This window comes from Aythya fuligula, chromosome 2 (assembly GCF_009819795.1).
Source record: "Aythya fuligula isolate bAytFul2 chromosome 2, bAytFul2.pri, whole genome shotgun sequence".
Taxonomy (NCBI): domain Eukaryota; kingdom Metazoa; phylum Chordata; class Aves; order Anseriformes; family Anatidae; genus Aythya; species Aythya fuligula.
In genome coordinates this window covers 151650283-151675971 of record NC_045560.1, presented here as the reverse complement: position 1 = coordinate 151675971, position 25689 = coordinate 151650283, and the positions used below count along the sequence as shown (strand labels likewise).

Below are 25689 nucleotides of genomic sequence, written 5' to 3'. Positions count from 1 at the left end.
GGCTCTGAACCAAGAAAGTTCTTCATTAGTATCTTTTTACTGGGATGTTTTCCTGGTTTGGCGCCTGAATTCAATCAGTACAGCCTGAGTATCCCCCAGCATTGCAGCACAAATCAGGAGGACCAACACATTCAGAGATGAGGTTTTCTGGTTATGATCTGTCTGTCACCATAACATCTAGACAATACTCAACCCTTGCTTTGTTCTTCCTGACACAGCTTATAATGCAGTGTTGTCGGGTTTTATTTTTTATCAGCAGGGTGCTTGAGATATGGAATTTTTGTGCTTTTTGTTGTTGCTGTTCGTTGTTTATGGAATGCTACTTCAACTAATGCATTCACCTGTATTATTGATCCAACTCTATAACATTTACCTTTCCACATCTCATTCTATGCTCACAAGAAGGGAGACTACAAGCATTTGATGGTAACTGTATAGAAGAACATAACATTACAAGATCAGATAGAATATTTTGACATAAACAAATATGAGAAGTCAAAATGGAAAACATTTTCCTGGAAATAAATCCATGATTAGCTGCCACACAGAACTAAAAAAGTACTTGCCACATAGCAGCCAGTAGCAGATGTTTGGGTTTGTAAGAACCCATCTAAAAACTTGAGAAAATTAGAATGTCACCTTGAGACAATTAGAACTTCACCTTTTCTACAACAAATGCCCCTCTAGTAGGAAAGCTGTATGACCTAGAAAAGAAGCTACAAAAAGTAGGCACTGAAATTAAGTGCTTAAATCTGCTGGCAGAAATCTGGGCTCTGCCTAGGTCCCATCTCTGCCAGACTCTGTCTATCCAATCCCCCCCCTTGCTCTGTATCTTGACTAGACACATGGACTTAGGAGATTTTAGCTTTTCTGCATACAATAACTTGACATAATGCTCTGTTTAGCATCCTATTTTCCTGCTGTAAAAGGGAAGCTGATTTACATTTACACTAGAAGCACCTTGTAGGCACCATATTAATTCTCCCACTAGCTGAAAGGCACTAACTCTCAGCAACAAAGCTGTATGAAGTAAGGAGAGAGGCATTTTCAAAATGATTTATCTCATCTGAATACAGATGCCTAAAGCAGGTCAAAAGAATTATCCTTTCAAAATGTCCATTTCTCTCCAAGAGCAGCTTGCTACTTCAGGACTTTATCTGTACTGCTCCAGGCCAAGTCCCGAGCATTACTCAAATCTGCCAACAACAACAAAAACGTGATGCACAGGCATGTGTAGAGCATCCAAAAATGAGCTCTACCCAGTGTTGGTTGATTGTTTTTTAACCTACTTGTTTGTGTTGGTTTTCTATTGCAGAATTTTTAATTTTGCAGTGTTTAGACAATACCTCCTTCAAGTGTAATCTGACTCAAGATGAAGCCGTCACAGCAAGAGTCCCTGCTGCAAGTCTGCCGGCAGAAGAGCTGAGCGTCCGTCAGAGATGTGCTGGCTGCTGAGAGCACCATGGACTGATACACACCAGAAAGCACATTCTGAAAACTAGTTCTTTCGAAGGTTTTGAGTCCCGATGAGTTAAATTCTTGTGCTGGATAGACAGAAGAGGAAAGAAATGTTCAAAAGAGCTCAGGAAGAGCTGATGGTTTCAGATTGCCTGCTGATTTGGTTGAAAGTTTTATAATAAAAGCTCTGCCTTAAAAATCCTGTTCTGTACTTTCAGTTTCAAATGCAAGATAACATTACCAAACAGTTTGGTGCAATTGCAGTTGTGAAGCTAGACAGAATATATTGCCATTGAAGAATTGTACCGGAAAAGGTCTTCTAAATCAATGTATCAAAGAATGTTGGTAATACTCCAATTTCAAGAATTATATTAATAACTCCCAGGTATAAATGATACAGACTTATCTGGATAAAAATGTAGACTGGTGTTTCACCAGTAGACCTAAATCTGCAATTAAGGCTTCTGCTGAAAAGTCACATATATAAGAGGACAACTCATTTTATCCTGAACTTAACTAGCAATATCAACAGAAACATAAAGACCTAGTATCAATATATTATGTTGATTATAACAGGCTCAGAGGACTTGTCTTGTTTCAGGTGACACTTAGCTCTCTACTCATATTAATAAATGACAACTCAGAGATCTGGATAGCAGTAAGAAGAAACCAGTGACAGCAGAGAGTTCTGACTCTACCCCTACCATATCCTGCATTCAGTTGTTTTGTTTCAAATTTGGCATGAAGCTCAAAGCTGGACAAAGATGAGATTGGATATACAAAGATATCGATCACACATATATGAAAAAAACATACATTGTCACTTTCATTATTTCAGATGAATCACTGAGATTTTACTGGAAAGCAGGGTGTATTAGGCTGGTGTATTAGTAAGAAAATCTATAATAAAAATGAATGTAAATTGTTATTGATATACAAGCTGGTCAGTAATAATGCCTTAGATAGTTAAGAAAGAAAATGTTCAGTAAATAATACATATATAATTAGTGCAGATGATTTATACAATACAAATAATTAGTACAATGATTTATAATAGAATAACATATTGGATAGAATCATAGAATCATAGAATATCCTGAGTTGGAAGGGACCCTTAAGGATCATCAAGTCCAACTCTTGACACCGCACAGGTCTACCCAAGAGTTCAGACCATGATATTCAGCTTTTTGTGGGACTCTCTGCTGAAAAGCCATCAAAGCAACTTTCAAAAACTACATGCCTTATTTCTAGGGACCAAGCCATGAAGGAAAGATTTACTGGGTTTTTCTGGCTACCATTTAATGTTAAGCTTTGAACAGAATGATGTCATCTTGAACAAAGATGTTCCTCTATTCCATCATGATTCTACACGGAACTACAAGCCTTGGCACAGCAGTCTAACATCAGATCACCGATTTGCATCTGGTACCTTTCTTCAAATAGACTGTCACTGCATCTCCTTCTGGATTTCTGATATAAAGCATGCAGCTGAGACGACCAACGCGAGTGGCAGCAGGGTTCCCCAAAACACCTTGCACCTGGGACAAAACAGACATGCACAATAAATGCAACAGGACCCATTTCCTCTGCCAAAACACATTTTTCTTAGTTGTAAACAGAAGGAGGAATTAGCACACAGAGTTTATAACCACCACAGCTTGCTGTGGCCCAGTGTGGATGCTTTTCAGTCTGTTAAACTAAAACCTCAGCTCATCTTCAGTACCACTTCCCTGTGTTTAGATAGCAGTGAGTATGAAGCTGTTAAAGTGATGAAGAGCATATGACTTAAACCCTTGACAAGTGGAAAGGACTGAGAAATGATGACTGCCTCAGGTGACCTGGATTACTGACCTGGATATTACTGACCTGGATACTTCTAGTTTTGACTATTCAGATAAAACCCATTTTAAGTTACCCTGACTTCCAGACTGTGGGTGCTCAGCAGGTTTTAAGAATTGTTTGGTGTTTCATGCAAACACTGAGGCATTCAGATGCCACTTTAAGGAACGTATAGGTGTAGCTTATTTATAAACTTTCAGAAATCTATTACTGCTACAATGAATAACAATGTACTAGTAGTCAGGTAATGCTCTGCCTTTCTTCTATGATGTCTTCCAATTATATTGAACCTATGGTACTGTGACAAACACAGATATTTAAATATCATCATTTTTACCAATCCAGAGGTGGTACAATTGAAGTTGACTTCAGAGGCACTGTATAATTCACACACAGCTTCAGAACCAGCAGGGGTTACAGTGATGAAACTGCATGCTTCTTCCTTCTCACAGTCTGAAAAGCAAGAAATAAACCTTAAGTTTCCTGGCATTTCATGTGTATAATTTCTGTGCCGAATTCCTCTGTTTAGTGCATTTTACCCAATTTTTCATACCTCTACCAGATGGCAAGTACGTGAATATCATTAGCCAGATGAACCTTAGCTTTTAATTATTTTAGTATAGATTAGATTTTTAAGTTATATGCTGCAAAAACTTGTTTGGGCATTCTTCACCTGCTGATACAAACAGCTGAGTCAGGTCTAACCACCTATCCAAACACTTAATGTCTGCTGGATAACTTTGCCTGAGGGGGGCAGGGGAGACTCATACAAAACACTTAACATATATGCTCAAGACAGTAACCGCATGGCAAAGAGGTTGTGATCAATATTGGCGTGATAGGAAGGAGGGAAACACTGAATTCTGAAATCATGCTGACAAGTGTAAGGGACCAAGCTGCCATCCCTTTCTATGGTTAGGAATGGTTGAAGATCCTTCTTCTGCCCATACACCTATCACCCCAACACCACTAATGCACTCCCAAAGCTCTGCTCCTAAAACAGGAGGCAAAACTGTTTCCTTTATTTAGGAAATAAAGATGTTACCTTTAGTATAAACTCCCTAAGTTCGTGCCTGGAGTACCTTGTTCACTGGCTTGCTTTTAAGGGTGTCCAGTTTCAAAGGAAGATGCAAAAAAGCTTACACTAACTAGCTAGGAGATGATCTGGTGGATGAAAATCATTCTAGTAACACACACAAGGCTTTACAAATTCACCTCTTGGTGTGAAAGATGACTGCTGGAAATAGACCAAAGCATGTTATACAAAGCCAGTGACTATCAGATATCTGTGGTATTTGCCCAGGCCACCTGTAGTATTACAGCCAGGGTGTTTTTATTTCGAATGCAACACCTCTGCCTCTCTCGACAGGTCTGAAGCACTAGGAGACACAAGGCAAGGCACCCTGACAGCAGTGCACTGATTCCCTGTAGTTTTAGATGAGAGTTTGAAAGACTAAATTTTGAATTAATATAAACCAATAATATGATGTGTCCAAAGGCAATACAGTACGTACACTGTAAGAATTGACAGAGGAATACTTTTGCACTGCTTACTATATCCTTCTGATGAAAGCAAGGATGATTATTCCTCTTTTATATGCCAACCAGTTAATTTGGAAAGAAGCAAAGATCTTGGTTTTCACATGTGCTGAACACCTAATCCTTTTTTGTCTGCACATCTGGAAAATCTGATCAATGTTTCCTGGTCTGAATCTTGGCTCTCATCCATATCGTAAACTGGATTTAAACTCAGATGACTTGCCTAAAGTGGTACATAAAGTCAGAAGACTTCTTTTAGAAGAAAGAGCAACCTCTTCACTGAACCAAGGTTAGCAAAAGTTGTAAATACTCTGCAGTGAATTTGCACTGAACTGCAAGAGACACAGTTCATCTAGGAACATAATTATAAGTTCATCATACAAAAGGATTATAATTTTCTATGGGGGTTTCTGTTTTTTGTACCGATTTTCCTCACCTGAAATGCATCGAAAAGCTGGACCTGGCAGGTCTCTCCTGAGTGACTGAGGCTGAAGAATTTGAACATCTTCTGACCCATAAAGAAGTTTGGAGGCAGGAACTCTCTCAAATTTTCTGAGCACTAGAAGAAAAAAAAAAATCCACCATGCAGAGATATAAAGAGAATTTACCTAGAAATGAAAATTCAAGTGTTTTATACGGAAAGGTGTTTGCTCATAAAATGATGTACCCAAACTCCAAAGATAACACAGGAAGCAGTAGGACTGAGGATATAATTTCTATTCCGCAAAAACAATATCACAAGATCTTTCAAAACCTGTTAGCCAGAAGTGGCCTGGGAGTTTATATTCAAGTGAGACTTCTCTGCCAACAGCAGACTGGTTATCTCCCATCTCCTATTACTTGTTCATGGCACAGAACCAACTACTGAGTCAACAGGGGAACCAATTTTCTGCAAATCAGTCACTGAAATAAGAGCCAGATCTGACAGAACTTGCCTATAAAGGAAATCAAGGAGCTTATTATTCATGTAGAGGAGCACAACATCAGTGTTCTCCCCTAACTTTAAGCTCAGGGATGTGTCCCAGGTAATATAGCCAGCATGCTCCTTTTTGACTCCCTCACTGAACATTTAACTCTGGACTGTCGCTTGGCTTTACTCTCTCTGACTTGGATCCACTGCACATGAGTGTAAAGAAGTCCAACAAGAAACACTGTTCACAAACTGGGAAAAGCTCATGAGGTCTAGTGATGCGAAATCCAAAGGTCACCAAATGGGGCAAGGTATCTAATTTAAGCTCCAGAAGGGCTTTGTCTGTGCCCTCGAGAAGATTACAGCTTAGTGAAGGGACACGGAGTAGCATCACCACCATCCTGCTCAGATTTATATTACCTGTATTAGCAATGTTTTTTGGTACAGTATGTCCTCCAGCTGAAAAATTAATACCTTTCCAATGTGCACAATATACGAAGGAGAAGGGAACAATGTGGTGACTTAGCTTCAACCCTGTATTGTCCAGGCTTCTGTTCAAAATGTCCCAAAATCATGAAGTCATAGAATCATCTAAGTCAGAACAGATCTTCAAGATCATCAACTCCAACCATCAACCCTACCTACCAAGTCCTACCACGAAACCATTTCCCTAAGTGCCACGTCCTCATGTCTCTTAAATACCTTCAGGGGGTGGGGACACCACCACTTCCCTGGGCAGCCCAACCTAAACGTCCCCTGGTGCAACTTGAGACATTTTGCTCACATCCCACCACTCGTCACTTCAGAAAAGGGACCAACATCCTCCTTACTGAAAACTCCTTTCAGGTAATTGTAGAAAAGGATGGTGTCTTCCCTTCAGTCTCCTTTTCTCCAGACTAATCAAATCAATGCAGACCTCTGGCACATTGCAATTAACACCTGGGCTAGACCTTAAAGAGATAAGAAACAGGAGTTTCTGATCTCAGCCTACTGGAGATGTCTGCAGCTAGAAGAGGTGGAGGCTCAGACCTTCACTTTCCTGAACACACGGGTGCAGAGACTCAGCCATAGGATCCCAGGCCTTGAAGTGTCCAGATAAACCACAAAATAAAAGTCAGGGATAAGTTCTTAGAACAATCATTTGTACTCCTACAGCTAAACAGTCAGACTAAATCAGAAGCCATTGTCTACGGTTGTCAGGGCTGAGTCAGCAGGTGCTTTTGATAAAACCATCATTTCTGCTCAGAAAGAACATGAGGGCAAGCCAAACACAAAAAGTTCTTGCACTCCAGCTTAGCTGGGGAGAAGGGTGAATGATTGTGTAAACAGACATGGAAGTTTTTTTCTTCCTACGAATACAAAAGACCAAAATATAAGTAAAAGTATTCTTTTGCATTAAACTGAGTTCCTTCTACCTCTGCAACCTTCAGTGATGTCCAGTTGAGAACAGAGTTCACATATTTTCATAAAACTGAAAAGCCATATTTTTGTGCTTTTCACTGCCCTCATTTCTAATGAAAAATTGCAAACATTTTAAATGCTTTTCTTTTCTTCTGCTTTTTGTTTTGTTTTTTAAATCCCAATACTCCATCATCCCATCCCTCCATTTTCCCTCTTTCAATAATATGGGAGAAAAGTACAAAAGAGATAGAATGTGTAAGTAAACATTAAGCTGAAAACACTGCTAAACTGAACGGTTTCCTTTTTTTTTTTTTTTAATTCTTGAATTTTTTGTCTTAACAGGAAGTAAGAGGAAACAAGAAATGTGCTCATAAAACTATTTTATCAAAAAGTACATAGCTGTTTGATGAAAAATATTCTACCAGCTTGCATTTTCACAAACTTGTTACTTGATATTGCCCTCTTCCCAACAGGCATATAAGTACTCATTTCACAAGCTCAGTGTGTGGCAGAAATTCTCCTTCATCTCACACATCACTAGAGAGTAAAGCTCTAGATCCCATCCCTGCTATTGCAACAAAGGTTAAGTATGGCTTAAAATATAACAAGAACGAGAACAAGAATGAACACGTGCTGTTAAGGCTTATTACTGTGCATTGATAAAAGGAAATTCTTTCTCCCACTACAGCCTTGAAAAAACAAAGAATAGTCAGATTATTTACTGACCCATCCCAATTGCCAACCTCCTGTCAAAGCAAGATCAGCCTTCAGACCCTTCTGTCTTGCAGCATCCTGAATTCATTTAAGGGAAATAGAAGAGACAGGGGAAAGTAAACTTAGAAATAATTGGTTTCAATTTAAATAGTGCTTTCTGGGAATGCAGAAGGAAAAAAATGAAATTAAATCAGCCTTTCGATTACCATAAAACAGGATTTCTTCGGAGTTTGTTGTCTTTTTATATATTTTTTTTAACTCTAAAATTGTCAAGACTTACAACATTATCTATCTATTTTTAATGATCTCTTCTATTATGATCCATCAAAATAAGCACAGAAATCTGCAACCACTCCTTCCTGAACCAAGTCAGAAATGCTCATGCAGAATTGCTCAAGGTAAGTAACAGCAGCTTAATTCTTCTGTTGGTGAGCCCTCTGCCCAGAGAAACATCCCAATTACCCAGTGACAAAGCACTACAGGCTAACACTTCATGTTCATATCTACAATCAGTTTCCAAGTATACTTGGAGAAAAAATAGCTAGTTTTACTGAAAATAGTTTTTCAACCTCTTTACAAACAAGGGCTTTCATTTCACACTCCTTCCATTGATCACACTTGTCTGATTCAGAGCACACCATGACATCAGTTTCTAAAATGAATATTTCATAAAATTTGATACCAATTGTATAATGAGTAATAAAACCTTCTGGAAGGGTAATTTTTGGGCAAGGCAAAAGCTTTGGGGCTGAGAAGCATAATTAGACCTTACTGCAGGCAGTCTGGGGATTATTTGATAGATGACTTCTGTGATAGATCGCTAATGTATGCTTACATGTACTATACCCAGCTTGCTGAAGCACTTACTTTGTATCACTCTTTCTTTGGACTTTCAACAAATTGTTCTCTACCTTGACTTTGTGCCAACTGTTTTATTTCATTTTGTCTGAAGCCCAGTTCCACTGTTCCAAAGGCTCCCCCAGAAATACTGAAGTAGTAAGGAAATGCTTTTAAGAAATTTCTAAGAATATTGTGGTTGGTTGTGTTTGTTTTGTTGTCATTGTTTTTGTTTACATATATATATATTTACTTTGAGGGATTTTTTGCTGTTGTTGTTCTGCTTTCTACATTATTTATCTTTGGGAACTAGCACTTCACAATTGTCTTCAAGCAGAAGTAAGTTTTCTCAGTTTACAAGGATATGTTCACCAAATCAGATACCATACAGTAGGAGCCCAGACGGTGACATTATTCCACAGCTATGAGGTCATTGTAAAACAGTCTGTTTCACAGGAACACACTGACGAGTGATAATTTTACAAGGAAATTCATCATTCTGCTTCTTTCCCATTAGCCCACTCATTATTCTTGTTGGGTTTCCAAGCAGAGAGCAGGAGAGCAGCAAATGCTAAAAGCTGCCAGCCATCTGAGAGCACAAGAAAACTGTCTCTCTTCCCTTACAGGAAACAACTTCCATAGTGCAGTCAAGAAAAACAAAAGTAAGGAGGAATGTGGCTTAAGGCAGAGGCCACAATTGTGGGAAAGTAAGCTGGCAAGCCAGCTGTGGAGCATTGAGTCTTTTCATAAGCAGATTTCGCTTATGATGGATGACAACATATCCAAGTATTCTGGCACTTACATAGGCATTGGTAGTCTGTAAGGAGATCATCTGTTTCAGTCCATTCCAGTGCTGTTCCAAGGTCATCGACACAGAAGGATTTCTTACTGTCAGGGTCTTGCTGGGAAGGTTTGTACTGGCCTTCTTCATCACACTGCAAACCCTGCTTGTTGCCTTGACAGTAAGTGATACCTGTTATGAGTAAACAGGGAAAAAGAAGGAAGCCTGATGATGCTGTCACTGGATTTCAGTGTACCAATAGGACAAAAAGCTCTAAGTACAGCAGAGACTTTACTGAAAATTAATTTTCATAGTATTTCATGCTTTGAAACATGCTAATTTCACTTCCTTGTTGTTACTGTAATTTGCATTCCAAACATTTTTATGATTTTCTGCCATGGAACCAATCTGCCTTGTTCTAAGAACAGAAAAAAAAAAAAGAAAAAAGAAAAAAGAAAAAAAAATAAAACAAAGTAATGGACAGAAGAAACTATATTTTCATATCGGTTTGTTTAGTGCCTGTTGTAAAGGATTCCTGAAATGTAATGAAGAACAGCACAAGAGCCATCACATCCATTTATCTGCTAATAAAAATAAAAATAAAAAAATCTCTCTTTCAGTGGAAAGTATAGTCCTCATTCTCTATTCTTAGAAAAAGAAAGAATTAAGCACTTTGATTTTAATTAGCAGCATCTTTCCAACCACTTTTCAACATAGTTTATGATTTAGAAACTTTTAGTTACCAGGTATCTGGTCTTTGTAGGTAAAGAAACCTGTAAATTTGAGCAACATCAAAGGCAGCAGCAGAAAATCCCAGGTGGACTAAACCTGGCAGGCTTAGTTTACCAGTTTCATGCCCAGCATGTTATTTGGAGATGCTACTGGAGCAAGGGTGGATTATCTGTGTACAAAGCAACCACCAGAGACTAAACTATAAAACACCTGAGACCAATACCTACACTAGGAACACAGATATGCAAGTGAAAACTGACTACACAGCCCGATGTCTTCTTTAGGCAAAAACTAATTCATGTCAGGGTGCATTAACATAAATCTGTATTTTTATGTCACCCAAGAGAATGCATGGATTGAAATAAAACAAAGCAGTTCCGGTAGTCACCCATATAACCATGAAACTCATTCTTACTACTTACTTTTTATTTTTATCCATGGGCTTAACAAGTAATATTCTTTATGGAACTGCATCCAAAAATAAGTAATTTAAAATAAATACACCAACTTTAGTGAACATATCAATAGTTGCTCCGAGAAGTATTTATACTAAAACAGGGTCTTGAAAAAGCTGGACAGAACTTCTTTAGTCTTCATGAAAATGCCAATAAATGAACTATACGAGATGTTTCTCACTGACTGAATACTCAGATATCATTCTTCAGGACAATGAACACATTTTAAGGAACCACAACATCCTGGATGAGATTGACCACTCATTTCTCATGCATTTTGGGTCAAAACACCAGACAGTTTGTTCTGTCCTTGAAAAATGTCTTCAAATGTATGCAGAAGGGATCATATTCATATATTTTTATTATTTATTTTTTTTTAATTTACAGATGAAAAATCCATTATTTGTTTGAAGGCAGAATACAAAGAACAAGGACAAAATTAGCTCAACTTACAGTGATCAATGCTGAATGCCCCATAAGAGCTGGTAGTTTTACCCATTGGACACTTGATACAAGAGGAACGTCCTGTCTGGTACTGGTAGTAACCAAGAGGGCAGGGAATGCATTCACCATTCTGGAAATGACTGCCTGAAGGACAAACAACTGCAAAGAGAAGAACATCATTATTCTTTTGGAATTCAATCACTTCAGGCTTTTGCACACCCCTGTGTGCAAACACCATGTGTATATCAGGCTGCTGGTCTTGCCAAAACTTCAAGCTTTCAATATCTGTATTTCTAAGTGGTACAGGTAAACACTCCTTAAACATTTATTAAACTCACTGATGACTGGAATATGGCTGAATACTGTCAAATCCATTTGTAATAAGATAATACGCTTTGTGGATGGGTTGTGAAAGAAAACAAAAGAGCCCAAGCTACAAATAGAGTAACTTCTACAAACACTACAGACAGAAACAAAAAGACTCCAATGAGCATAAATTCCCAGAACATCATACAGAAACTCACCGCATGGTAACGCTTTCATTCAGAATGCCTGGAAATGAAATTTTTTGTAAGTGCTTCCAAGCTAAATAATAATGGCTGGATTAAAAGCCACTAGTTGTGCACATGACAACTCAAATACAAAACAAAAAGATATTCTTAGACTGAAAATACAATTATTCTGAAAATATAATTTTCAGAACAAATCAGAAATAATATTTCCAGATGACCTGTTACATATTGCAGAAAAAACCTCTTCGTCTTCTGGAAGGTCATGCAATACTGTCTTTCTATCCAGATCATTCAGATGATCATTAAAGCAGAAGACACAGACACAGTTGCAGGACAATACCTTTAGTTGTTATTTCACAGCTGCTTTCCAGACACAGATTTCCTTCAAAACACTATCAAATGTATATTTTGGAACTTTGACAATGTACAAAACTTCATGTTTGTTCTTGCCCTACGTCTTGACAGCAGTTTAAGCTTGTCTTAGAGAGAAACCATAATGGAAAATTGGCCATCTCCACTACAACCCATATGATGAATTGCTGCTCTGGCCAGCACACTGGAATGTAAATTAATATAACTTAGTGGAGCACCTAATTTTAATGGACTAAAAATAGATCTAGTATATAAATGATCATATCTTCTTTCACCTGCTCTAAATGATCCAATGGGAAAGTCTAGGATGAGGCTACAGAGAGACTGAAATTTTCCTCCCAGATAGATATCAAGGCAATTGCTCTAGGTATAAAACATCTAAAATCCATTACAAAACCAAAAACAAACAAACAAAAAAAAAAACAACACAGAGACAGCAGAGACAGGATTCCCATGCATATTACCTAATACCCAAGCGTGTCTGATACATTTTAAAGACATTTTCCAACCCATGGAAGAAAGATCATAAGCATTGCAAATGAACAGCAGTACAAGAAATTAAAATGAAATGAGTAATACATGCCTAAATTGAAGGCAAACTACAGAGGATGAGAGAGACTAATTAAGCAATTGAAGTTTTAAAAGGAGGAAATCAAGTGTTTCAAAGCACCTTCCTCTTTTTGTAGTTACAATCATGATGCAAATATAATAGCTGTATCTCCTATCCTCTGTCCTTTTCCTTAAGGAAGTAAAATTGCCTTTTGTCTCACACATTAAGTTAACAAAAGGACACAAAGAATAGCAAAAAATATGGTGCAGGGAACCATGTTTTCTAGAATCTGTAACTCTTGAAGGAATGTGTCACATCAGCTATACATTACACTCAGCACAAGTATGGGTAGATTAAGTTTGGCTCTGGAAGTCAGACAAGCCATCAAGCTCAACTCTTTCAGGCTTTCATTTGCTTTAACTAGGTAAGAAACTGGAGGATAGCCCCTAGGCAAAATCTCAGAGCTAACAACCAGATCCATACTTTATTTTTCTAAAATAACAGGGGAATAAAGGGATAAAATTAGAATAATACAATAAAATTAATAACATTTTAATTATATATATATATATATATATATATATATATATATATATATATAAAAATCTCCAAAAATAAATCCCTGGATGCTGCACGTGAGCATCACACTAAGCATGCTTAGAAAGTGTTGCAACTGGTCATTACCTAATGCTTGCACTACTCTCCTCCCATCAGATACTGTAAACTTTTGGAATATCACATTATTGATTCAAATAATTACTAATGAAGTCTTGAGCTACCAGCATGGCTATAACTCTAGCATTGTATTTCATTTGGGTTATGCTCTGTTCAAAGCACTCCTGATAGAATTTACCCAGACTTCCAAATAATAAAAGAAACAAACATAAAAAATATAGTAAAACAAAGGTAACTCACAAGCAGACTTCAGGTTTTCCTCGTGAACTAAACAGAGGGAGAGGGGAGGAAAAGAAGAGAAACAGACCAAGACAGGATAGAAGACCAGATTATGTACACGTTTACACATACAGAATGCATACAATAAAACTAAACCAAACAAAAAACCTGCATCACAGAGGAACCAGAAACAGAATTCTTAAATGCCATGTTTAGATTAAAAACCACGGTCCTACAACATAAAACAGCATTCAGCAGTATGTCCATCATGGCATCTTTGAATAGGAAATCTCTGCCAAAACGTGAAGCAGGAACATCCTCTTTTCCACTTTCCTATGTCTGTTTTACTGAGTGCCTTCCTCTAAAGCTAGCTGATGCAAATGTCTATGAACTAACAAACAAGGCAAATTAATGCACTGCTTCCTAGAGGCCTCTATCCCTGGCAGGAAATATTTGGCACAAAGATCCAGCTCACTGCAAGTTCTTTTGCCCTGAGTGATGGATTATGCTTACTAAATAATGATGCCTTAAATTAGTACAAAAGTACATCTTGGTAAGTAACTAAAAGTTGTTACATGTTCTCAGTAGGAGTTAATCTTTTTCTGCTTGGTGTGTATAAATAACCAAAATCTGAAGTGTTTCAGACCATGGAGATGAGCTGAAACTGCAGACAACTTACACTTAAAGGTCTGACTTGAAAAGAGCAGCAGTTCAGAACTGATTCATGGGCAAGGACTTTGAAGCCCTTGCCTTAAAAGCATACATTCAAAGCTGAAGGAAAGAAAAAAAGATATACCAACAAAATCTCCTGTCCAGTTTTCAATCTTTGCCTGTCCAGAAAGACACACCTGGTCAAAGCAGCTCATCATTTAACCTGGTTAGACTCCTGCCTCTAAATTCAGGTGTTACCACAGCACACACCAACCTTCATATCTGCTACTGTTTTTCTCTTCTAGCAAATTCACATTAGTTAGAAATTACATCATTACATCATTTAATGCAAATCCACAAAATTCAGACATCTGGATGTATGGGAAGATGATTTAACCACTCCACAGCATTACTCATTCTCCTATCAATGGACCTAGAAGGCACCTCAGAAATCGTACAGCTAAACCCACAACAGGTATCATATTCATTCTCCTGAGGGAAAGAGAAAAAGCAGAGAGGCTGAGCACAGACATGTTCTTAGACTAGGGGGCTTCCATCTCAGCATCTTTTATCAGGATTCAAGTCACATAATATTTCAAAAAGCAAAGAAGCAAGTTTGCCAATATCCCTGCTGTTAGCAAGGTAAGATCTTCAATGCTTCGCTGCACTATTACTTTTTGTGTTTCTTTTCTTCTCCTTTTTAACATATAAGGATCAAGAGTGATGACTTGTTTGGGAATTAAAAAAAAATAAAAAATAAAAAACTTGTTCTTATTCCAGCTACCAAATTAGAGTCATAAGGTACTATTATTTCATTTTTAATAATGTTAAACAGAACAATATGATGGTAAAACCAAGGGAAGGTATTCTCAGTGGTATTTTCTTTAGGAAAAAATAACACTGTCACTTTTTTTTATGCTGTTCTCTCTGAGATCATTCCTACGAGGTAATAATAAAAATGACAGCTGAAGAAAGGTGCCACTGAGCTTTGAAAATAAGATCTCCTTCATGATGGTTCTCTTCTGTAACCCTTTTCCTCCAACACAGGAGCCTTCAAACAGTTTTTGGTGGAAACCAGACAGCATGCAATGGCTTATGCACAAAGTGGTAATTTCACTTTGGGTACATCAGCATTGCAGCCACAATAATTGCACTGGAGTTTGAAAATATATGAGTTGTTTTTATGCTCGCTTTCTGTTAACTGCATTGATATGTACATGAATGTAGTTGCAAGATCCACAAACATATATAAGTTCAAGCTGAGTTTCCCTAAATTGCTGCTAGCACTTAACCCAGTTGGTTTTAAGTTTACAGAAATACTTTTAAGCCAAAGAATAGGTCTTTCCTCTTTTCATTGTTATTCAGATCCTTTGATGGAAGCAGTTGAAAATCATCTATTTTTTCTCTTGTAATCAGCTGAGCATCAGAATGCTCTCCTAACTTGAAGAGAACCACTGTACCAAGCAAAGAGCTAAATTCTTTTTGGGTGCTTTGAGTTTTCCTTAGGATCTCTCTAACCGATTAGTGTTGAAGGTTTACCTATCTGAAAATATTCCTTTTTGGGGAAAACTTACTCCATACTTGTTGCTCTGATACGTAGAACTGGCTCTTCTATTCCCCAGAATCTCAAAATGACATCAGAAAGGCACAGAATCACTCATTGGCTCATTGGGCCAACAAGGACAACCAGGGTTGCACTATCAGGGGGTTGATGTAGATAGAAGTAAGAGTGGGGAGGTCAAAGCAAAGGCTTTTTTGCAGCATGACCTGTACACAGCAGTGCCAGGCACAGCCTCAGGGATCCTGTGAAGAGGCAGGCTTGGCAGCCCCGAGCAGGATGTTGACAGAAAGACAGCCCATTCCAGGGAAGCAGACTAAACAGAAGGAAAGATTATGAAAAGAGGGCAGAATTTCAATCAGGTCTGGGTGTTGGCCAGCAAGGAGAAAGCTTCCGCATGAGCTGGATCAGACTTGGCCCAAGACTTGACAATCTCAGGTCTTTTGACATTTTTGTAGCTAGGTTTCTATCCCGGGTGATGTAACATCATACAAAGTACTGGCTACATTATCTTTGCAGAATCTTCTTATCAAGTATCATGTATAATATTGAAAGACCGTCTAATACCAGACAGATCTAAAAAATCACAAGAAATGTTTACGAAACCTTCCATTTAATGTCAGTGTCATGATGCCTACTCTATCTGCAATGCAAGGACTGAACAGAAAGCAAAGCAGTAATTTCCATCTCTCTCAGATTTTTCCACTCACATCAATGCTTTATGCCTTTCACCTATTAAACATAAGTTCACTAATGATTTTCTAACTTTATATTAATTCCTAACATCATCAAAGAAGGGAAAGATAAAGTGGGGCATACCACATCCTTGTGCATTTGGGATGGTTTTCCCAGGAGATGAAGTTCTTCGAAAACCACTTCTACATCCTAGCTGCACGCTCGGAGACAGGTCAAATTCTTCATCCCGAGGAAAATCAATGAGCAAATCTGCTATGAACTGCTTGGAGTCCAAATACATAAGAAATCCACCATCCTCAATCTCTTTAATAAATGCTCCAATGAGATTTTCTCCAACAATTGCTTTTTCTAAAGGGAGAAATAATACAGCAAAATAATATGAGATTTCTAATAGGGAAATGGACAACAACATAAAGACTGGTGAAGTTTAAATTAAAAACATGGGTGGATACAAATACAAAATACAAGGAAGTCAACAAACAATGGATGAGAATGAATCTGTACAGTGTCTATGAGATTAAAGTACTAATCTTAGCATATGTGGAGGGTGCTAAAGAAACAATCATAAAAACACAGAGTATCCCAAGTTCATGGTTTCATGGGACCCCTGAGGATCATCAAGTCCAACTCCTAGCTCCACACAGCATGACCCAAAAATCAAGCCATATGTCTGAGAGCATTGTCCAAATGCTTCTTGAACTTCGACAGGCTTATAGAATCATGGAATGGTTTGGGTTGGAAGGGACCTTTAACATCTCCCTGCTCCCCAGCGATGTGTGCAAACAAAAAATAGTAAATTCAAAAATTAAGGCCTTGAAGAATAAAATATGATATCTGTGTTAGAAACATTTAGCAGATTGATTGTCTGACATTCAGTTTTGCTCCTGTTGTTTCAGTGGGTATCACTGAGTTCTTGTTTAGCATTTTATATATTTGGTTTTGAAGGCATCTGTAACAACATAATAACCAGCTTCTGTCACACTAATGATATTGAACACACCCACCTACCCAACAGACACTCTCTCCACAGTTGCTGAAGCTGGTGTTTAAAGCTGGAAAATAATTGAGGACCTTTGCTACTTTCTATACCCTTAGTTGCCCAAACAGCTTCTCCTTCTGATGACTTGCTCCAGAACAGTTTTCAGCATTAGAGAAAGAACAAATTCCTCAGTTTGGCTGCACCAGAAATGCTACAAGAAACAGTATTCCCAGAGGATTTTTTTGTTATCATGTTCTGTTTATCCCTGCAGGCTTTATGGCACAGAACTGCTGGTATGGTTTATGAGGACCTCTGGCAGCTACAGATGACGTACAGCCCAGCAAATGGGAAGCCCTGCATGCTATGTACTTCAGGTTTTGCAAGCACACCGATGACCTTGGATGTTGAATTTTCACAGGGAGGATGTTAAATACGTAAAGAGAATGCGAGGAATGTTACACCTCACACACTGCACAAAGCTTATTTATGCTGTGACTGATGTGTCCAAGGCAAATAGATGAGCATACTGCTGCACTGTCACGTGGCAAGTTTCCCAACTTTGCTCTGAAGCCCATGGGCAGTTTCTCACTTCTCAGAGCAAGGACAGAATTTCACAGCTAGGTACCAGGCTCTGACTACGCAGTGCTGCCCACCAGCCTGGGCTGAACAGACCACAGCCCTACCGTGCTTTTTCTGAAAGATTATTCCAAACTTTTAGCACAGACAATGCAGGTGCCCTCTCTGTCTGTTGGTCTGTAGCTGCTTGCTGTCATGCAGATGTTGTTTCCCTCTTGGCAAAGGAGGAACTTGAGGCTTTTACACTTACGGGCTAAAGAAGTGAACAGACCTTGTGTATAAGCAGACATCTGTGTCCTCGTGTTCTCAGTTCTCTGTTTCCTTCAGCTTTAAGCAATTTACCCTTCTGCTGCACTGGCACATAATACAATCAACAAAATAGCATTCCATTTTGTTCAAACCCAGGCCAAAATGATACTTAGCTCCTGAGGAAGTAATTGGAGATTACCACATAACCCATAACTATTTGCAAAGGTTTTACCAGAAATTGTCTTGTAACTGGAAGCAGGAATAAGTAGATTAGCCTTTTATTCAAGCAAATACCCTTCTGAATTTTCTAGCTGTAAAAGCAAAAATAACTTAGAAATGGCAGCTGGAGGGAATTCACGTGTAGAAAACAAGCAAAGAGTCAAGCCAGCAAGAACCCACTGAAGGAACTGAAGTTCTTTTAGTTAAGGATATTTCCCTGTGTTAAAATGTTCTTAACGCTGTCACTAAATATGACTCTCCTGTGAGGGTTGTGTTATGTGTCTATGTCTATACGGTGCCCATTGCAGGCAGCATATAATAACAAGTGTTTAGTTACAGTAAACATGTTCATATACAGCAAGCAGACAGGTAAATCTTGGAATTGTTCTCAAGAGAGAGCAATCCAGCACTGTGGCAGACATCCCAGCCACAGACTAGCTGGTAATGTCATACACATATCAACCAGAGCCAGGAAAGAAGTCCTGAGCTGGGTCCCAGGTGCAGCACAGCTGCCTTGGTTCAACCCTTCCAGCAAGGCTGGCCAGCTTGGGGCCATGCTTACTGGCTGACGTGGGACCTGGCAGTAAATGAAAAGCTTCCTGGGACACAGCATACTGTAAAGCATGGCAGTGCTTCCCTGGTTTTGTTCCTTTGTTCCTTCTTTGCTGCACCATTTTGGCAATTTAAACTACTAAGTGTCTCATACTTCATTGCAAGAATATATAGGAAAAAAAAAAAAAAAAAAAAAAAGCTTAAGGTTTTGGCTGTATAAGGGACAGGGATTCATCTAATCTCACTGATAGGAACTGTTTACTATATGTTCATCCAGCAAAAGTTCACTTTTATAATCATTAGTATTTTTGTTTGTTGAACAGAAAAGAGAGAAATTGCTGTAAGTGCTCCTCAAATTTTTTAGAACTGAGGTCTAAGCTATCAAGCCAAACAGCATAAGATCCCTCAGGAAGGGATTTCCATAACCTCAGAATTTAATACATGAAAATATCTGTGAGAAAAAAAAATGTAACAAAGAAGTCATTAATTATTTAGATTTAAGGTTCTTCATTGCAAACGTATGCATGCTGTGCTTCTGTTTAGCAAATAGCAATTTTTTTTTTCTCAGCTTCTTCACTGGGGAAAACACACACACACACACGAGACCTATTGACCTATCCCTTACCCATAGAGAAGCTAGGAAAAGATCTAAGCAATTTTAATAATGCAGATTTTCAATTGAGAGAGCAAATTTACTCACTCATTGTGTACATACAAGTGATGATGCAGACAATAACTCAAACAGAAAGACCCAAAGCTGTTTTAAAAGTAATGGAAGTTAATGGTGCCAAGAGTATACAGACAGAGTGTTTACAGTTGTCTGATCTCCCCAGACTAGACTTATACTACCTCTTCTGAAACCACACAGTCATTCCCTGAAAAGCAATTTTAAATACTGTGGGAAAATTATAGTGTGGAGAGGGTCAAAAATGCAGCGTCCTCAATGCAGAATGGTTTCAGAAGTAAACTGCTATATAAACCCAGAAAAACTTGCACTTTGATCCACCTTCTACAAACCACTTAATATCCATGTTTTCTTTATGATCTGGTACAACTGAATGGAAGTAAACACAAACAGACACTATAGCCAGGAACCACATGACCACTGCACACTCTGTTCAGGTCCTGAAGACTTTTGAACTTGGTTCTGATCAGGCTGTAGGGCACAAATCTCCATGCCTCAAAATCAGAGGGAAGAACCATGTGCAGGCAGAGTTATTTATATTTAGCGCTGGGAACATCATTGCAAAGCTTTGTAACTAGAGAAAAGCTGGCATAAAGGATGTTTCAACTTGGGATATGTCTTTTACTTCTTTTATTTTAACGGGAAGTTCCAAGTGTTTTGAAAGTTATTTACACTGTCTCTAACTCATTTTAAACCACAGTGAAGATCTACCAGTCAATGGACTCTGCATCTTTGCTCTAGGACTTACAAGGTAAAGGTAATTCTTTAGTGTCAAAGGTAGTGTAATAAAAAGAAAAAGAAAAGGAACAAAACCAAGAAAACCACATTTTGAAGAAATTACTTATCTTTTTGGCAATATGTGAATTGTGTTTCTCTGAGTACAACGCAATAACGAAAACAATCTGCCCACTGGAAATTAACCTCCAGGACAGTTCAGCTCCTGGCAGATAAAGTAATTTTCAGTGACAGTTAAAGAAGCTGGGAGAGCCAGTGCTATCTGAAAGCAATACTCAATTTTATCTGCTTTTCACACTGCAGTCACAGCCTGAAAAATATAACACCAAAGGTTCAGAAACACACCTCCAGTGTTATAAAGAAAGACCCTGTCAGTGAGCATTTGCGCTGCCTTTTTAGTGCCTCTCAAGAGCAGACAGGGGGAAACCAAACTGTTAGGAAGCAAAGCAGGCTTGTTTCACAGAAACATCGGAGATAAACTTACCAATATAATGTAAGTCAGGGAGAGAACTTGCTGGGATGTTTTCCAGCTGAGTCCTCCACGTGACATTCACTCCCAGGCGGTCCACACTCAGACATTCAACATAGACAGAGGAATTGTCACAGACAGGAACTGAGATGGTATTTCCAAATGCATCTACCTTTAATTCAATATTAAATGAAATTAAGGTTAGTCAAACTTAAAGTCTTCTAGTTCTTGTCTTTCCATATTCATTTGCACTGTGCTATGCTCAAGGCAACATTTTCAAAAGGTCCAGTAAGAACAGAAATAGAATTAGGAGAATATAACTTTAGCAGGTTATTTACTCACTATAAGAAGATTCAAAATGTTCACTTCGATCAAAACATATTTTAATAAATATTGGACTGATGTGATATGACTTCTATGGCTACAATTAAACTGATCCACCAATGTGGGGCAGTGAGTCTGAACATTGTATTTTCCTAGTCATCCATATAAGAGATTTCATAGTATTTTCTGCTCTTCTTTCTCTTTTGAAGATGCAAAGTTCTATTCTATGTCTCAACATTTATTTATTTATTGAATAACAAATAATAAAGAACTGAAATTACCTGGAGGTGACAGAAACCACGAGCCTTCAACTCATCTAAAATAAGTATCTGGAATGCCTCGAGTAATCCAGAATAGTCAGAACTACAAGTCTTCTGAGGAGGTAGCAGTAATTGAAAGTGTGTTTGAGCTTGGACTGTCTGAAATAATTGCAGCTCTAAAAAATAAATAGAAGAGCATTTATTAGCCTCACTATTTAACATAAAAACTAACTTCTGAAGTTATTTTGAGGAAAAGATGACATTGATTTGCATTTTTATCTTTCATCAATAACATCTCCCCATTACTAGGTGAAAACAGTGGAGTTGTCCACAGTGAATAATAAGCAGAAAGAGTGCTTGATAAATATATATTTTGTGCACTACAGAAAAAAAAAAAAAAAGACAATATATATAATACAGATACATTTTACACTGGAGCACTCACTCACAGAAGGATACGGAAAGATTTGGACCACTAATGATGATTTTTTACAAGCCTTGGCAGATACGAACATACAGAGAACTAGATGAAAGCTGGCATTACGTCAATAATCAGAAATGAAACAGAAAAACAGGAATTATTGGTCTGTCAACCTTCATTTCTCTCAGCTAAAATCAGGAAAGAGCTGATACAGGACTTCTATTTAAAAAGAAAATGAATGGTTACAGCAATTAATACTAATTCAAACGGGCTTTCAGAAACCTAGCCTGTTAAATTAACTTGGAATCAAGCTTTGGGAGAGAATAAATTTAACTGCAGAATAACAGCTTTGACATGGATATCTGAGAAGGGCCTTCTGATTTTTTGAGAGCAAACCAGAGCGACTCAAATCACACAAACCACTGAGAGACCTGTGAAGTCAATCTCAAAATGAAAACCTATTAAAACAGTAGTTAGACAGGAGGGGAAAACAAAAACAAACAAAGTGAAAATTCTTGTCTGAGTTATACTGATCACAGGCTTCTCAAAGAGTTTGTTCTCTCAGATTCAGCACAGCTTATCCACCAGCCTGGAGAAGTGGCAGAGCTCTCCCCTGCTCCCTAGTTCTACAGACCCTCACTGCAGCACACACAAGCATCATTGCTGGAGCACAATTCCCAGTCCCTTGCTCCCAAAATGACTGTGGAAAAATCTGAAGAGAGTCCAAGGAGAGTGGTTGTAAGGACCAAAAGACATAAAAGCCTGCTTCTTCCTGAAAGGCACAAAACCCTTTATCTGTTTAGTTTATCGCAGAGTAATTAAGAGCTGACTTAACCACAATCTCTAAGTGTACACATAAGGCACAGGAAATAAGGTTTTTAAGAGTTAGGGTAATTATCCTTTGGAACAAATTGTTAAGTGGTGTGGTGAATTCTCTATTATTGTGACATTCATTGAATGACCATCAGATGTATGTTTTTTCCCCCTTTTCTATTTCAAAAACAAATTGCTGAGGGAAGTCTCTTAGCTTGTGTTAAACAGAAGCTTGTATTAGGTTGCCACACAGTCCCCTCTGGCCTTATAAACAGTTAATCGAGCATAACAGGCAAGCATGAAAATTACCTCATAGTATGGTATAAATATGTACCAAACGTGTTTAAGGGCAAACAAAAGCCTCAATCTGAAATTCAAGTTTCAAATTGTTTACACTGAGAATAGAAAGCTTTGGGTATGAGTAGAGATGTGTTAATACAGGAGTTTCTAGAAAATACGTGTAGCCCATTCTGGAGATGAAGATCTGTTGCAGACAGACAATGAATTGACAGACTTTACATCAAGATCTGCATTTCTCTGAGTTAGGCAGTGCTATGAAGTTGCTGTATTGATTGGAACTTACCTCTGTTTGAAATAATTGAAAAGACTGACATTAAATCTCAATTACACGCATTCTGAATAGACAACTGATTCTTCCAAGATTTAAAGGGTGTGTTTGTTTGTTTGTTTTCTTGAAAGAAAAATGGTTTGAAAAACACTACAAGCCATCTAACTGAGAGAATAATCCTAAAGAACAGATTGCTACAGAAAGATGCAGAAGTAACAGTGACTTGATTATGCAAATAAACATACAGGTTCTGCCAAATTCAAACATCTGGTGCTCATCTGTTCCTCTAGGGCTAAGTGTTTCCATCAGAATCGCTTCATGGTGCCAACATCTTTTAACTTGCAAAGGAAAATCTGCATATAGATTGAATAACTATTTATAACTATGCTGTTACAGAAAAATGGGACTGTTTCTGGCATAACCAGTCAAAAGACAGCGATGAAGATGGCAGAAGACAGGACTAATCTACTGCACCTTAATTTAGGAACTCCCATATAACTCTGTCCTATCATTGTAACTCATAATATAGCTTCATGATGAAGGAGGATTTTTGAACACCCATTTACATTGCTCTGTGCCCTTCTCAACCCATGGCAGTTCAGACGTACTTTGGCAGGCCTGGTAGAGAGGGGCAGCTGAGACCCATCGGCGCTGCAGCAAATCACACTGAAACGATGTGCTGGAGTAAGCGCTGCGGAAGCCTTGGCGACATACCAGACGGCACTGCTGAATGCCTGACACTTGCTCAGACACCTTTTCGCAAATCACAGCTCCGTTGAGAATAGATGAGGCACCAAATGGTAGAGCACACTGGGGATCTTTAGGTAGGGGAGGAGAGAGATATATTAGGAGCATACTGCAAAACGGTTCTAGTGAAATGTCCTCATAACCCCCATATAAACATAGATAACCTAGAGAGCACCCTGTGCATTTTCCATGCATATCAACTTAGATCTGGTTTGACATCACCGTGGTCCAGTTTACTAATGCTGATGAAAAGACTTGTACTCATTTTGATGGGTAATACACTGGGTACAGAAAGCTACGTGCATGGTTTTTAATAACAAATAAATTTTAAACAGTCATGAATAGATTTAAGCAGAAAATGAGAAGAAGGGTTCTTACCATCAACCTTCACAAAAGATATCCAGTGGAAACAGGCAGGGCCAAAAAAAAATCTGAGTTTTCTTTAGAGTGGAATTTCAAGATCAAGAACTCATTATTATGGTGCCTTCAATAGCACCAGGATGTTTCTGGTGACCCAGCAGATCCCTAGCTGTGATTCCTAGCTTTGGAATTAGAGTGCAAAATCTACCCTGTCAACTCACTCTGTATCAACATAGTCATTTCAAACCTGCTAGCCCACTATAACAAACTATAGGCTAACTAACATAATTGTTAACTTCTACTAACCAGTACAAACCAACTGCTTTGTTCAACATTAGCCAGATCCCAACCTACTTCCTGAATATATCTAGTAATACTTAAGCACACTTCTCAGTTCCAGAAGTACAAAACATAAAGAAAAAAAATAAAAAAAAAAAGACTACCTCAATTCAAAATAAAGAAATAAAGTTCTCATATCCTACAATTCATTGGTTTGGTGTACATATGGACTATTTTCCAAACAACAATGCCCAGAGCTGTCCCAACCTCCCTAGTTGCTGGAGGGCTAATATTTCTGTAATAACTCTGTAAGTGGGGACTCTATGCTCTTCCTCTTCACTCCTTGACTCTCGATCCAATCTTTTTTTTTTTCTTAGTAAAGATGGAAACCTGTCATCCTTCCTTTATGAATATGAAGTTTTAATAACTCTCCATAGATTTTAGGACTAAAAGATATCACTGTAAGAAATAGGGATACTTATCCTGACCAATGCAAACTACATCCACTACCTGTAAATTACATTATCTTTTTATTCAAAATTAATAATAAATAAGTATTAAAAATCATTCTGTGATCTCCTTGTTATTCTAACACCTTTTCTTTTCTTTTCTTTTCTTTTCTTTTCTTTTCTTTTCTTTTCTTTTCTTTTCTTTTCTTTTCTTTTCTTTTCTTTTCTTTTCTTTTCTTTTCTTTTCTTTTCTTTTCTTTTCTTTTCTTTTCCTTTCTTTTCTTTTCCTTTCTTTTCTTTTCCTTTCTTTTCTTTTCCTTTCTTTTCTTTTCCTTTCTTTTCCTTTCTTTTCCTTTCTTTTCTTTTCTTTTCTTTTCTTTTCTTTTCTTTTCTTTTCTTTTCTTTTCTTTTCTTTTCTTTTCTTTTCTTTTCTTTTCTTTTCTTTTCTTTTCTTTTCTTTTCTTTTCTTTTCTTTTCTTTTCTTAACCCAGAAAATCAGATCCAGTCTCAGACATAAGCTGCTACTGTCTTGTACTGTCTGTCTTAGTAAGAGCTGGTCTGTAAACCAAAGAAAAAGAGAGCCCACCAAACACGTAAAGGGGATAGATTATTTCCTGGTTTAGTTCACGGGTTTCAGTTCAAATCCCTCATCAACCAGTCA

At 37.9% G+C, this 25689-nt stretch overlaps 1 protein-coding gene across 1 annotated transcript in view; it reads right to left on the bottom strand.

Moving 5' to 3' along the window:
- The window catches only part of TG (thyroglobulin), a 156707-nt gene that overhangs the window by 100889 nt on the left and 30129 nt on the right, over positions 1-25689 (bottom strand). The window contains exons 17-26 of the mRNA XM_032181163.1: positions 23802-24011; positions 21413-21567; positions 20823-20979; positions 16467-16691; positions 11120-11269; positions 9501-9671; positions 5273-5395; positions 3635-3750; positions 2888-2996; positions 1347-1544 (exon numbers count right to left, since the gene is read on the bottom strand). Of these exons, the coding sequence (XP_032037054.1) occupies positions 1347-1544; positions 2888-2996; positions 3635-3750; positions 5273-5395; positions 9501-9671; positions 11120-11269; positions 16467-16691; positions 20823-20979; positions 21413-21567; positions 23802-24011 (1614 nt within the window). The remainder of the gene's footprint in view (positions 1-1346; positions 1545-2887; positions 2997-3634; positions 3751-5272; positions 5396-9500; positions 9672-11119; positions 11270-16466; positions 16692-20822; positions 20980-21412; positions 21568-23801; positions 24012-25689) is intronic.